General features: G+C 40.5%; 2 protein-coding genes across 8 annotated transcripts in view; one reads left to right on the plus strand and one right to left on the minus strand.

Moving 5' to 3' along the window:
- Window positions 1-676: 676 nt before the first annotated feature.
- On the minus strand, window positions 677-10379 carry MBD4 (methyl-CpG binding domain 4, DNA glycosylase). Of its 4 annotated transcripts, none has more exons than XM_036431180.2 (8): window positions 10094-10377; window positions 8286-8507; window positions 7012-7859; window positions 4450-4524; window positions 4239-4373; window positions 2624-2773; window positions 2058-2161; window positions 677-975 (listed from the first exon to the last, which is right to left on the minus strand). In XM_036431180.2, exons 1-8 carry the CDS (start codon window positions 10180-10182, stop codon window positions 898-900), a joined length of 1701 nt encoding a protein of 566 aa, XP_036287073.1. In that variant the 5' UTR covers window positions 10183-10377; the 3' UTR covers window positions 677-897. The 4 variants fall into 4 exon arrangements, with proteins under 4 accessions (XP_036287073.1, XP_036287075.1, XP_036287074.1 ...); XM_036431182.2 differs by lacking the exon at window positions 10094-10377 and adding an exon at window positions 9145-9408; XM_036431181.2 differs by lacking the exon at window positions 2058-2161 and having other exon boundaries at window positions 10094-10379.
- Window positions 10380-10560: 181 nt separating this feature from the next.
- Window positions 10561-13614, plus strand: part of IFT122 (intraflagellar transport 122) — a 71163-nt gene continuing 68109 nt past the window's right edge. For all 4 annotated transcript variants that reach the window (XM_036431184.2, XM_045579205.1, XM_045579204.1 and 1 more), the window contains exon 1: window positions 10561-10711. In XM_036431184.2, coding sequence (XP_036287077.1) covers window positions 10671-10711 — 41 coding nt within the window. In that variant the 5' untranslated portion in view covers window positions 10561-10670. The remainder of the gene's footprint in view (window positions 10712-13614) is intronic.

A 13614-nucleotide genomic window follows, 5' to 3' on the forward strand; every position in this document is an offset into this window, starting at 1 on the left:
AATCAAACTGGCAATCTTTGGGTGCACAAGACAACACCCAACTAACTAAGCCACACCGGCCAGGGCAGTAAATGTATTTTTAAAATTAACTGCCTAATACATACTGTACTATCTTCTTACAAGTTTGGCTACAAACTCTTTGATTACTTAATTTTAAAAATACTTATTTTAGAGAGAGAGAAAGAAGGGAGGAGGGGAGGGAGGACATATTTGGACAACACTCTAACCAAATGAGCTACCCAGCTTTTTCATTACTTCTTTAAAAAAAAAAAATTTTTTTTTTTAATTGATTTCAAAGAGGAAGGGAGAGGGAGAAAGAGATGGAAACATCATGATGAGAGAGAATCATTGATCGGCTGCCTCCTGCCCACCCCCTACTGGAGATTGAGCCCACAATGCAGGCATGTGCCCTTGATCTACAAAAACTACAAAACTACAGAATCGAACCTGGGACCCTTTAGTCCACAGGCTGACGCTCTATCCACTGAGCCAAACCAGCTAGGGCTCATTACTTCTTGATATAACAATTAATATCATTTTTATAAAAAGAGAATAAAAAGTCTAATCTTTCCTCAAGCAAGGTGGAAAGAAATTTGCTTTGTATTATTGATAGTTTAAAAAAGTATTTTTCACCTTCAAATCACATTTCACTATTGGAAAAGTCATATACATTTTGAGGATCGTTATCAAATAACAATTTATTTTTTAAAGAAATCTCAAAACATGTTTCAGCACGTTCAGTAGTAAAGATCTACCAGTGACACAAATATTAAGAATTAGGTTTCTAATTGGGCCGATTAAAACTTATATACCTGGAAACATAGTTGGTTGGCTTAATTGAGCTCTGAAGAGTGAAAGCAATATATAAAAAGTGAGTTTTAAAACATCACAGAGTTTTTAAGACAGACTTAATTTTTCATGATTTTCCCAAAGCCAGTCATGATATTTATTTAACTTATGGTCTTCAGGGTGCACCTGTAAGAAATGAGTAAGTTAGAAATACATTTATAAAATTGATTTTTTAAAGATACGGTGGGAGAACATACATTATGATAATAACCTGAAAATTATAACCTTTAACTTAACTGGATTCACAAATGTTTAAAATGATACCTTATATTAAGGTAATACTTTACAGTGTATAAAGTACTTTCCAATTTAGTACTGATCTTCACCAGAACCTGGTGCATGAAGGAGTGATAACATGACCAAGGAATAATATATCATTTCCAGTAGGAGGTTATTGACTCAGAGTTAAACGAATCGCTCAGGTCACAATAAATGATGGAGCAGGGTTGGGCTTGGCCAGACAGACCTATTAGCTGATCACAGACTAAGAGGGCAGTGTAGCAGGCTACCTGGCAGTGCTTACCAGCACTACACACCCAGATGCCCATGTGCTAGGCCAGTGGTCGGCAAACGGTGGCTCTCGAGCCACGTGCGGCTCTTTGGCCCCTTGAATGTGGCTCTTCCACAAAATACCATGGCCTGGGCGAGTCTATTTCGAAAAAGTGGCATTAGAAGAAGTTTAAGTTTAAAAAATTTGACTCTCAAAAGAAATTTCAATCGTTGTACTGTTGATATTTGGCTCTGTTGACTAATGAGTTTGCCGACCAACTAAATAGAACGGGCAGCTGAAGTAGGATCCAGTTACCAAAAAAATAGTTTGAGACTATTAGGAGAAACCCTAGTAGCATTCCAAGCTCAGACCTGCCTGCTTTCCTGTGGTGTACTTTTAAAGACTCGTAGGATTGTGACAGGAAGAAAACTACATCAGGCTTAGAAACATTACATGAATGTAATGACAAGAACAGGGCCAAATGACAAACTGCTGGAGGTCGGTCAGAGGTCACACCAAGGAGTCTTTATGGACTTGGGAGTGTCTATGGATCCTCTCCTTGCTGCCGATAACTGCATGCCACCCACTGCCCCTCAAGTTTGGAACAAAATTGTTTGTGACTATAATAGCATGTCTGTCCAACAAATAGTTTTAGCCATAATAGTGGTCTTATTTTGCCTCAGAAACAAGAGATGTTCTAGCTGCTAGTGAACCTCACCTGTTTCCACTCATTGACGCAAAAAATTCGGTAGGAGTCGTTGCCATATTTGCCAATCCCATGAAGCTCAATTGGATATCTCCACTGCTTCGTCAGATACTCATCTGAGAATGCAACAGCCCACATATCAGACCAGCCTCAAGAAAGACACTTTCCCCAAATGTGTGGTAATGGAGGAGAACAGCAGAAGGGGGCAGGGAAGAATCTTTCCTAACAACCCCAGTTGTGATTGCTCTTTCTGCCGAGTTCCTGAAGCATCTCTGTCTGAATATCTCACCTGCCACTTACTGACCATTATTATTTTGTGCTTACTCAAAGAGGTACTGTCCTGAGGGATTTCTGCTTCAATGACTTCTTCCTCTAATTATGCTCACATGGCTGGGCAAAGATTTATTGCATGGGTTGATGGGTGACTGTGGCTTGGGGTAAGTGAACTGTTTTAAATGCCTTTGGTGCTTGAGCTGAACGATGTCTATTAATGTGGCATCCGTGGACATAAAAACTTAAGGTGTGGCTTTCTTATGGAAGCACAGTTTATGTTTTTCCTTTGGGTATGTGGGTATTACCTGAGAACTTGATAATGGTTTTTGCTCGAAGTTCGTAGAGACCGATAGGTTTAAGAAGTTCTGACACCTCTCTCCAGTCTGCAGTTCTTGTTATCTCAGCTGAAGGATACTTCTCCAGAAACTCCCAAAGCACAGGAATTGCCATTTTACCTGGATGTAAAGATAACTATGTGATTACAAGCCTCCAGATGGGCTAATTTATGTTCAGGTACTTCCTCAACTAGAAATCTCATATAGAGCCTTTTTTTTTTTTTTTTTTTTTTAATACCATTATTGAGAAGTCATTACCTAAACCAATAACCACTTTGAGAGTGAAAAACCAACACCAATAATCTATTTGGTTAACAGTCCAGATTTTGCTGAAACCTGACCTTACATAATACAGGGGTGGGAACAAGTAGTTGTATGAGAAACAGAGTTTTTTTCTTGTATTATTTATTAACTAGAGGCCCAGTGCACAAAATTCGTGCACAGATGCGGTCCCTAGGCCTGTCCGGGAATGCGAGCATCTGGCATAGAAGGGCAGATCCCAGCTGACCTCTGGGCCCTGGGCAGCACCTGTGCCCCCAAACCCCCATGCGCCTCCCTCTGCCTGAGTCACGGTGCCCGAGTCCCCACGCAGAGATGTGGTGAGTGTGGCTGGATGCCGCAGGCCGGGGTGCAGTACGGGCCTCTGGGCTGCCCAGTGGTGCTGCACAGAAACCGGGCAGGCAGCCTGCTCTCTGAGCTCTCTCCTGGCCAGCCTTGCAGACCAGCTCCTGCTTGAACCCACAGGGAGCCTGACCAGCCTGTGGTCTTGGAGGCTGTGGCCTGGCACACTTGGAAGATGCTGCACGGATATGGGGTGGGTTCCTTGTGGGTGCCCAGTACATGAGCACAGGGGGCTTCCCGGATGTGTGCGTGAGCCCTGGCATTCCGCTGGAAGGTAGCAGGGGGAGTGAGATCAAGCTTGGTGGACACCCCGCATTCTCACCACACCTTCATTCCCATCACCCCTGCACCTAGGTAGCTGGCGAGAGGTCGCAGCTCCTGCCTGAACTCCATGTCACCAACACCTGCCATGTTCCGCACCGGCCCCCCCACCCCCTGCCCCACCGTGGTCAGCACATGCCATAGCAAGTGGTTGAACTCCTGGTTGAAAGACTGCCAGAGGGGACAATTTGCATATTAGGCTTTTATCCTAATATAAGGATTATTGTATGAGTTATTTTAAACCTACTTTTGCCCACACCTGTATTAGTTTTTACATAATCAAAGCATCAGATAAATAGTGTAAAAGCATAAAAAACAGAAGGTGTCAATGACATTAAAGAAAGCATTCAATGAAAAAATGCTTTTATACATGTCTAAGGGTGGAGGGATGTTACGTAATTGATTTTCATTGATGACCAAAACTAATCTGAGAGTAGAAAATAAATGAAAATCAGCTCCTTAGTGCTATAAAGGCTAGTCTAACATTCTCATGGGTGAAGAGCTTGAGGGCAGAAAGGGGAAGGCTTTTACCTGAGGTCACACAGACTCAAAATCAAACTTGAACACAGGCTTCCCAATCAACTCAGTGCTCTTTCTCATCATACTGTCTCTAATAAGGTACAGATTAAAATAATCCACAAACCTGAGGTGCGATTGAGAAATATAGTTGCTATGAGGAGCTTCCATGGATCGTGAAAAAGTGTTTCTTGGACAAGATTAAAAGGTGACCGAGGAGGTGTCCACTTCTTAAAGGCTTTACGACGTGGGGGGCTGAGAGCTGAACAAACACAATGCATCAGAGTTGGATATCTGAAATAGGTTTAAAATCTGATTTTCTGATTGGGAAAGGATACCTTCTTTGTTATATTTGCTGGAGAAATATAGGCTTGTTTTCCTTTTCTCTACTTGTGTCCGTGGGATGGTGTCTTCTGAAAAGGAAGAGTGAACATTGGTTGTAATAGAATCTATGGTTTTAGCCTAAAGAAATATTCAGGTATGCAAATAATAACAACTATTATTATAAAGCATTAGGTGTTTGCCAGGCAGTATGCTAAACACTTTACAAAAATTAATCAATTTAATCCTACAAATGACTTCTGAGTTAAAGGACTATTTAATCTCCACTCTATAGATATGGAAATTGAGGTACAGAGAAACTGAATAACTTGCCCAAGGTTAAGGAAGTAGTAGAGTTGAAATTCAAATCCAGGTAGTCTGACTCCTGAGTTCAGGACTTTAACAACTCCATTACATTAGTTCTCTATAACTTATGATCAGAGTTCATAGTATTGAAACACTGGAAATAATATGGAATATTTTAAATTATGACACTTTTGTACTATGTTGTCATTAAAATATTTTTGAGAATATGTCATTGAAGACTTTCTTACATCTTTAACTTTCAGGTGAAAAAAAGCAATATTCTACATGTGACCCCAATTTAATTTTAAAAAGTGTGTGTATACACACACACACACATTTATCTATACAGTATGTGTATATATACACATATATACATACACACATTTACATATATAGTATATATACATATATACATATATATTCACACACAAATATATACACACACACACACACACACACACACACACACACACATATATATATATATATATATATATATATATATATATATATACATTTACAGAAATTAGACTAAAATAAACCAAAATGGCATAATGGTTGTTTCTGAATAGTAATTTTTTTTTCTTCTTAAATTTTCTAAAAATTCTGCAGTGAACATTTTTACACTTACTAAAAAAAAGGGGTCGGGGGGAGAATATAGACAAAACAGAACCCGTAGAAAAACCTAAGGTCACTATCTTCTAGGAAATTCAATTAATTTACCAAAGACTATTTGACAAGTGTTATCAGGCTTCCCGTTTCAAAAAAACAAAAATCACATTTAATACTCCCTTTAGCCATATCCTTTAAATTTGAATGTCAGTTAATAATACCTTTTATTTGCATAGTGTAAAGCCACCTTTTTCACTTCTCATTTTACTTTACAATATTCTTGATATGAAAGAGCACTAGTAAGGGTTATTATTTCCATTTTACAGTTGATGAAACTAAGATTTAGAAATTAAGCAACCGTTCCAAAATGATAGTGGGAGTAACTGGAGACTGGGCCAAGTATCCCATTTTCCAGATAATTAGTTTAGGGTTTTTTGCCTTTCAAGTTTAAATAGGTAAAACCTATTAGAAAGTTAAAAAACAAAACAAAAAAAAACCAACAAAAAACAAAGGAAACTGAGCTTACTAGCTATTTGATAATTTTTTATGGGTTTCTGTAAATAATTAATAAATTACTGGAGACTGGGAAATTTCTACTTAAACCAGTGGGAGAGACTTTACTATTACACTGAACATCTGTTAACCTAAGGGTACTTCAACTTATATTGAGAACTAGACTTTATGTATAGGATAAATAGATACTTCTATTGGAATTGCAAAAGAATGTTTTTAATATTTAATTTTTCCATTATACTAGCAATAAACCTATAAATGCCTAAGGGTTTAAGAAGCTCAAAGTCTTTAAAGAACAGACGTGAAGAATTCTTACGCAGGTCCTAGATATATTTGGCCACCTTCTGTTAAAGGTGGAAAAATTCCAGGTATAGCAAAGACATAAAATCATGAGTGGGCCTGACAGCAGTGGGTCCTGCTCCACCAATTTGTCCAGGCTATCTCTTGTAGGGTTTAAGTAAAATTACTTTTGTTCTTTAAAAGTTATTCATTATGGCATAATGAATAATATCAGGGTGCTCAAATGGTCTCCTTTTTATTTCTTATTCACTGAGGTATTATAAAGGCAAAAGTCCTCAGCTCTAAACTATAGTACGAATAATAGATGAACTATGTAAGTACAGTTTTGAATTATTTAGAGCTCTAAAACAGTTTAGAGAAGCATTACATCATCATAGATGATAAAAATGACTATGATATATATGAAATTGAATTGGAAGTCACACATCTGTAATAAATATTCTCAACCAGTTTATATATTAAAGGAGTCTTCCCCAAAACTTTTCCATGTGAAGCCTTTTCATTTCCCTCAAGTTGTAAGGTTACTGGCCGGAAAGAGGGGAAGAAGGGAAAGCACTGTCCAGAGTCCGAGCTGCTGCACCAGGGAGAGATGTCAGCAGCTGCTAATGGCACAGTTCTCCTTTACTGGGGCATCAAGGCAGTAGCCAGCTAACTCCCTCCGCCATAGGAAGGGGTTTGAAGATCAGTTAGACAAGGTACTAGGATCAATTGGTAGAATAGATCTCATTTTTGGCCCTACTTCTTCATTCTACTCCCACATCTTACCCGGTTACAGGCATGAAATACTGTATCCAGGAATATAAACTGCCTCATCACATCTTAAATAGCATTTTAAATGCACCAAGTACCTCGACATATTTTAACAGAAGTGGAATCTTTCTCAGTTTGTGAGCAGTTGTCCATTTCAGAGCCACATTCTAAACTGTCAGCATGCAAATGTTCCTTCCTTTCCCCAACTTCTACTGTTGTTATTTCCTCAGGTTCTAAAAAGGTATTCTCACACGTGTGTTCTGCTTCTTTGGTCGAACATAATTTGTTTATGCTGCCCGAAGTTGTTTGTTCAAAACTAAAATTTGATCCTGAACGCAATGATTTTTCTTTTACAAGTCTCTTTTCTTTGTTGGTCACATGGATGGTCTTGTTGCTTGCTCTGGAATCAGAAACACATAGAGTCCTGTCAAGCTGACTTTCTTGTGCAACAGATTCACTTTCAGCTTCTGCCTCATTACACACAGATTCTCCTTTTCTGTTACTTTGAACAGGATCTGGAAAACTCTTCAGGCACCCTGTTTTAGTTTTCTTAACTTGAATTTCTTTCACAGTAGTCCTCTTCTCTTTGGACTTTCTAACCTTTCTGGCGTCAACATCATTAACACCGTCGCCTTCTTTCAAAAGCAAATGCATGGAAGTAAAGTTAGAGAGTTCCCTGCTAGCTTGGGACTCCAAACTACCACTTGGCAGAGGAAGCACATCTTTTTTCCACCTGATTCTTGTCCTGAGGTTCCGGTTTGAAATGCTACTTTCATTTTGCAGGTGGGATGTCAGAGCTGCTGGGCTGCAGTCTTTATCATTTGACTTGGTGCCCCTTTTAGATGGTACAGTAAAATCAAAATCCTCTGGTTTAAGAGACGTCTCTTCATTTTTGTGAAGATAATTAGCAAGTGAACTTTTGGATCTGAACTTCAGTCCTTGTGGGCTAAAAACGATATTAACGGAAACATTGATAGTAAATAAAAGTGACTTAAAAAGAATCAGACCACGTTTCAGATGTGTAATTAATAATTTCCAAATGTTGCCAGGGGGTATTTGTCATTTAAAATAAAAATAGTGATAAAATGGTATTTTTAAATAGTTTCATCTATGAGGAGGAATATGATACTATAAATTAATTTTACAAATATAACTTAAGTGCAACTTTATCATTAACCATTCACAGTAGGAGAAAATGTATGTACTTGTCCCTAAATCACTTGATAAAACTAATCAGTGACATTGAAGGAATAGAATCCATAATGGTTTTACGGTAATAATAGAAAAAAGTCAAGATACCTGCTATCCTTTCACACTACCTGTTTAAACAAAATTATTTGGCTGCACTATCTTTACCACTTTGCATGCTCACCTGATAAAATATACATCATATCTCCCGGCTGTTTTTCCAGATAACCTTTGCTTCACAATTCTTTCCCATCCACAGGGGACAGACTTATGGCATTCTGTCATTTCAGCACCACCACACTGAGCAGAAGCAATGGGCTCTTGCAGCAAGAGATTACACTCACTGCTGCTTATCACCATTTGTTTTCCATCTTCTACTCTTTCTGATCCCAGAGCATTTTCCTTCCTGAAAAAACAAAGTATAAATGATTAGCTTATTTAAAATTGATTTTATTCTGCGTCTTCGATTTAAATCCATGACAGAGCAGGAACCACATGTCGCGATAAGGGCCATATTGATGTGGAGAGATAAAACCAAACAGGGGTGAGGATTTGGATTATGGGAGAGATTAAAATCAGTATGGACCAGTTTTATGCTACCCTGTTTCCCCGAAAATAAGTGTCATATTAATTTTTTCTCCTAAAGTTGTGCTAGGTCTTATTTTCAGGGGATGTCTTATCTTTCCATGCGCTAGGTCTTATTTTCGGAGGATGTCTTATTTTCGGGGAAACACGGTGTGGGAATATCCTTCTGCCATCCACTGTCTTCCTATCTCTAACATGGGTTAAAAAGTGCTGCAAATCTCTACACAATGAAAAGCTCAAGCTATTTGCTAGAAACTTTTTAAAATTAATCAGACTTCTGATGACACTGGTATAATTTAAAAAATATGAACCAAATGCTGAGCTCAACCTAGAATCAACAGACCTGCTTACATGAGTCAGTGAAGAATCTTCCTCTTCCCCAAATAAATGAGGTAAAAATGTTATATATATACATACATTTTTCTCGGGGAGAGTATCACTTTCACCAGATTACTTACCAAAAGGTAATTTATGATACAGATTTTTCAAATCTCTTTCATTCTTGATCCTCATAATCTTATGAGGTAGGTTGGATAAAGATTACTCTAATTTTATTGATAAAATTGAGTGACAGAAAGATTAAATTATTTGCAGAGCTGTTATAAGAACCCCGGTCTACTAAATCTAATACTACTCCCCCTGTACTATTATTGAAAAACTTCAGTAGAGTATATCCTAACCACTAAATCACAAATTTCAAAACCTGAACGGGTTACAATGATGTCTACTACAACTTCTAGAAATAGGGAAACCAAAGAGCTCCTAACGAAAATTAGAATCAAAGCATGGGTCATTTAATTTTGGGAAGCTTGGTGGAGCTTGAGAAATTATATAGTTCACAATTTTAGAGATAAGGAAACTGAAATCTGGTGAAAAGAGTACAAAGTCAACATACTGGGTTCAAATCCCAGCTCTGACATTTACAAGTTCCTTAACCTCTCAGTCTCCTTTCCTCGCCTGTAAAAAGGAGGTAATACCTTTTAAGGTAATTCTAAGGATTACATTTTCAAAGAAAAATAAGTCACTCACTTTAGCCCCAGATTGCACATATACAAGTACTCAATACATGACTGCAGCTTCCTCTGTTACTTCTCATAGGACACACTTTTGGGGCGCTCTTGGCTGCTGGTCATGACCTCTCCTTCCTAGGACTTCCTACTCAGGTAGACGTCTCCTTGTACCAACTCCCTGCTCCTCCCAGCTCTCGTCATTTTGGGTAAGAAAGTCGGGAGCACCCCAGGGCTGACCCCACCAGAATAGTACTTAGTTCCAGCCTTAATTCCTAGTAAGGAACCCGTGAGCCCCGAGGTCTCTGTGGACTCTATAGGAAAGGCCCACCAACTTCTGTTCCCCCGCTCCCACTTTACAAGCGGTGAAACCGAGACCCAAAAGGGGGCGATCACTTGCCGGAGGTCACCCGGCCGCTCCGGGTCTGGGCTCTCACTAGGGGTGACGAAGGGGGCAGCTCCACTGTCTCCCCGGCTCGGATTCTCCATTCCAGCGGACTCCGGCTGCACCAAACGGGCCAACAGGGCGGGGGACAACCAGGGCGTGGAGCAGAGTAAGATGTAAAAATGCCTTCGGCTCAGAATGCTAGAGGCTAAAACCTAAAGCTGAGGGCGGTAAAAATCTGTCAAACTCCATAGCCGCTTCCTGGCTGCCCGCTCCGCCTCAGCTATTTCCACCGCTCGGCCAATAGAATCCTTTTGTCGAGGAAGACGCCCCGCCCTCCGCCCATTCTGACCAATCGGGCGCGCCCCAGTTGCGCAGACGCGCCTGCTCGGCTCCAGTTCCTATCCCCGCTTTTCGCTCCTTCACTAGCCCTCCTTTTCAGACATGCGCACTTGGTTAACACGCTAAGGCGCGCGCGTAGCTCACTGCGCATGTGCGTTGTCAACGGTAACCCAGGTAGCCGAAGTGGCGGGCGGCGAGGGCCGAGTTGCTGAGGCGGGGAGGAGGGGCCCGAGGCGTGAGGGAAGGCGCAATGAGGGCCGTGTTGACGTGGAGAGATAAAGCCGAACAGTGGTGAGGAGCGGGGCATTCCGGGAGGAACGGGAGGTCCAGCCCCGGCGGGGATGGCGGGAGCCTGTGCGTGCACTCCTGTGGTTGCCAGGGGCAACGGGCCGGCGGCCTAGGCTGAGGGCGCTGAACCCCGGGACTGGGTGGCTGCGAGGTCTCTTCCCCCACCCCACCCCCTTTGCAAGTGGAGAAACAGGCTTGGAGAGGAGGCAGAGGAATGTACACACATCACAGTTTGGTCCTGTCACTCCGTTATGCACATTACGCCCTGGGCTCCTTTTTTGCATACATGACATGTTTCTCCAACATATTTGCCTTATCCACATATTAGCCATACTCTTATTTACTTGATGTTTTTCTTCTCTAAATGGTCCCTCATATCTTCGCCTAAATAATAAATATCACTTGCTATAATAAGATAACTGCAAAACCTAAGCAAGGAGCCGTGGCCGAATTGCTCAGTCGGTTGGAGCGCCTGATGCGCCAAAAAAGTTGGTTTGATTTCAATTAGGCACATACCTAGGTTGCCGGTTCAATTCCCGGTTGGGGTGCCGACAGGAGGCAACTGATCGATGTTTCTCTCTCTTGTTCTCTCTCTTTCTCCCCTCAATTGGTTGAGGTGGTCCTATGCACCAGAAGGTCCCAGGATGGAGTCCTACTCACAGCACATGCCCAGGTTGAGAGCTCCATCCCCAGTAGAGGGCGTGCATGAGGCAGCGAATCTATGTTTCTCTCTCATTGATGTTTCTATCTCTCTGAAATCTATAAAAATACATATGTTTTTAAAAAGCATATCGCCAGTGAGGATTAAAAAAACAGACAACTTAAAGCAAGGAGAAACAGAACTGCTGGTGAGTTGTAGCTACCCTGTTTCCCCGAAAATAAGACAGTGTCCTATATTAATTTTTTCCCCCAAAGTTGCGCTAGGTTTTATTTTCAGGGGATGTCTTATCTTTCCATGCGCTAGGTCTTATTTTCGGAGGATGTCTTATTTTCGGAGAAACACGGTAGATACTGTTGCTATGGAGCCTTTAAGCCTGAGGTCTACTCTCTCTAGAACTTGAGATTTAGCAAGTATGGTCAGAGAGGTGCTTGAGATGAATAGCATCAAACCCAGACGTTCCCCTGTGCTTAATTAGAAAGTTTGAAAGAGAATCAAAAGAGAATGACACTCACCTTGTGATTCTCTTATTTAATGCCCTATTCCATTTTTTATCACCTAAATTCATCACACAATGACACATTTTGGGAAATACTGACTTATTGGATAGTTCTCCTCAGCTGAGTTTTAAAATCTTCACATAAATGATCTTTTCAGCTTCATTGTGAAGCATTTGTTTTGGCTCTTGACACAAGATATTTGCCATTCCCTTTCAGTCTTTTCTTAGGCTTTTCTGTGTGGTGTAAGCATGCCTTCTTTTCTCTTCTCACATTGAAACCCGTTCTCTGTTCTGTACTTTGCACTAGTAATAGCTAACACCATGTGCCAGGCACTGGTTAAAACATAATATCTTTGATCTCATTGTCACCTTAAAACAACCCTCTGATATAGGTCCTATAATTTACCTCTATTTTACATGTGAGGATACTAAAGCACAGAGAGGGTAAATAATTTGCCAAGGTCACACAGTGAGCCAGCATCCAAGCTCAGGTCTTCTTCATTCCAAAGCTAATGCTTTTATCCACTACTTTAATTTTTCTTTGTATTATAGGGTCTGCAAACTCAAATGCCTACAGGAGTCAGACAGGCAACATAACTGGGAGATATTTATGCACCTCTTACATACAAGGAATTGTCTTTTCCTTAAGAGTTTTCTTCTAGTCTACAACCCCCTTGAAACACATAACTTATTACTTCGACTTTTAATAGAGATTTGAGTTTTAAAAATTTCCTTTTTACTTTCCTCTTAAAAAGTACCTACAGCACAAGATAATGATATGTGACAACTGAACATTTGGCTTTGATGTCAGAGAGTAATAGGGAGTGACAAAGAGTGTGGCAAACTAGAGATCTCATGCTCTGCCTAAAAGGGACAGCTGCTGTTCAGCTCTGGCCAAATACCACCATGCAGGAATTGGGCTACTGTGCTTAGAACTTAAAATTTTCACCAGACACGAGAAATCTAGGTTTTTATGCAAACTGTCCTAATTTTTATATGTTGGAATCTAATCTTAACAAAACAAACCAAAACCTGTGGGGCAAACAAAACATTTTCTAGTCTAATTCAGCTCTATTTGCTCCTAGTTTTTAACCCCTGTCATAGAATTTTGTTCATTCATCTTATGGTACTTAGAACCTGTCTAGTGCAGTAATTTTGCAACCAATGTGCTACAAGAATTTTTAAAGCATGCAATTCCTGACAATTTAATCAGGGGCACTGACCTCTTATTTTCTCTTTAATCCTCATTTGAGATATATTTTCCATTGATTTTTTAAAAATATTTTTTTTATTGATTTCAGAAAGGAAGGGAGAGATAGAAACATCAATGATGAGAGAGAATCATCAATCAGCTGCCTTCTACATGCCCCCACACTGGGAACTGGGCCCACAACCTGGGCATGAGCCTTGATTGGGAATTGAACTGTGACCTCCTGGTTCATAGATGGATGCTCAACCATGGAGCTACACGGCAGAGCTCCCTAAATTTCTAGAGAGAGTGAAAAAGAGAGGAAGAGAGAGAGAGAGGGAGAGAGAGAGAGGAAGAGAGAGAGAGGGAGAGAGAGAGACAGACATCGATTCATTGCCTCTTGCACGCACCTTGTTTGGGGCTGGGGATCGAATGTGCATCTAGGTACATGCCCTTGACCAGGAATAGAACCCAAGACCCTTTGGCCCACAGGTTCTGACCTCTTTTCCCTTAGGTTGTCATATAAAAAAATGATAAGAATCAACACAATAATAGCTGTG

Source organism: Pipistrellus kuhlii, unplaced genomic scaffold (assembly GCF_014108245.1).
Source record: "Pipistrellus kuhlii isolate mPipKuh1 unplaced genomic scaffold, mPipKuh1.p scaffold_m20_p_11, whole genome shotgun sequence".
NCBI classification, from domain to species: domain Eukaryota; kingdom Metazoa; phylum Chordata; class Mammalia; order Chiroptera; family Vespertilionidae; genus Pipistrellus; species Pipistrellus kuhlii.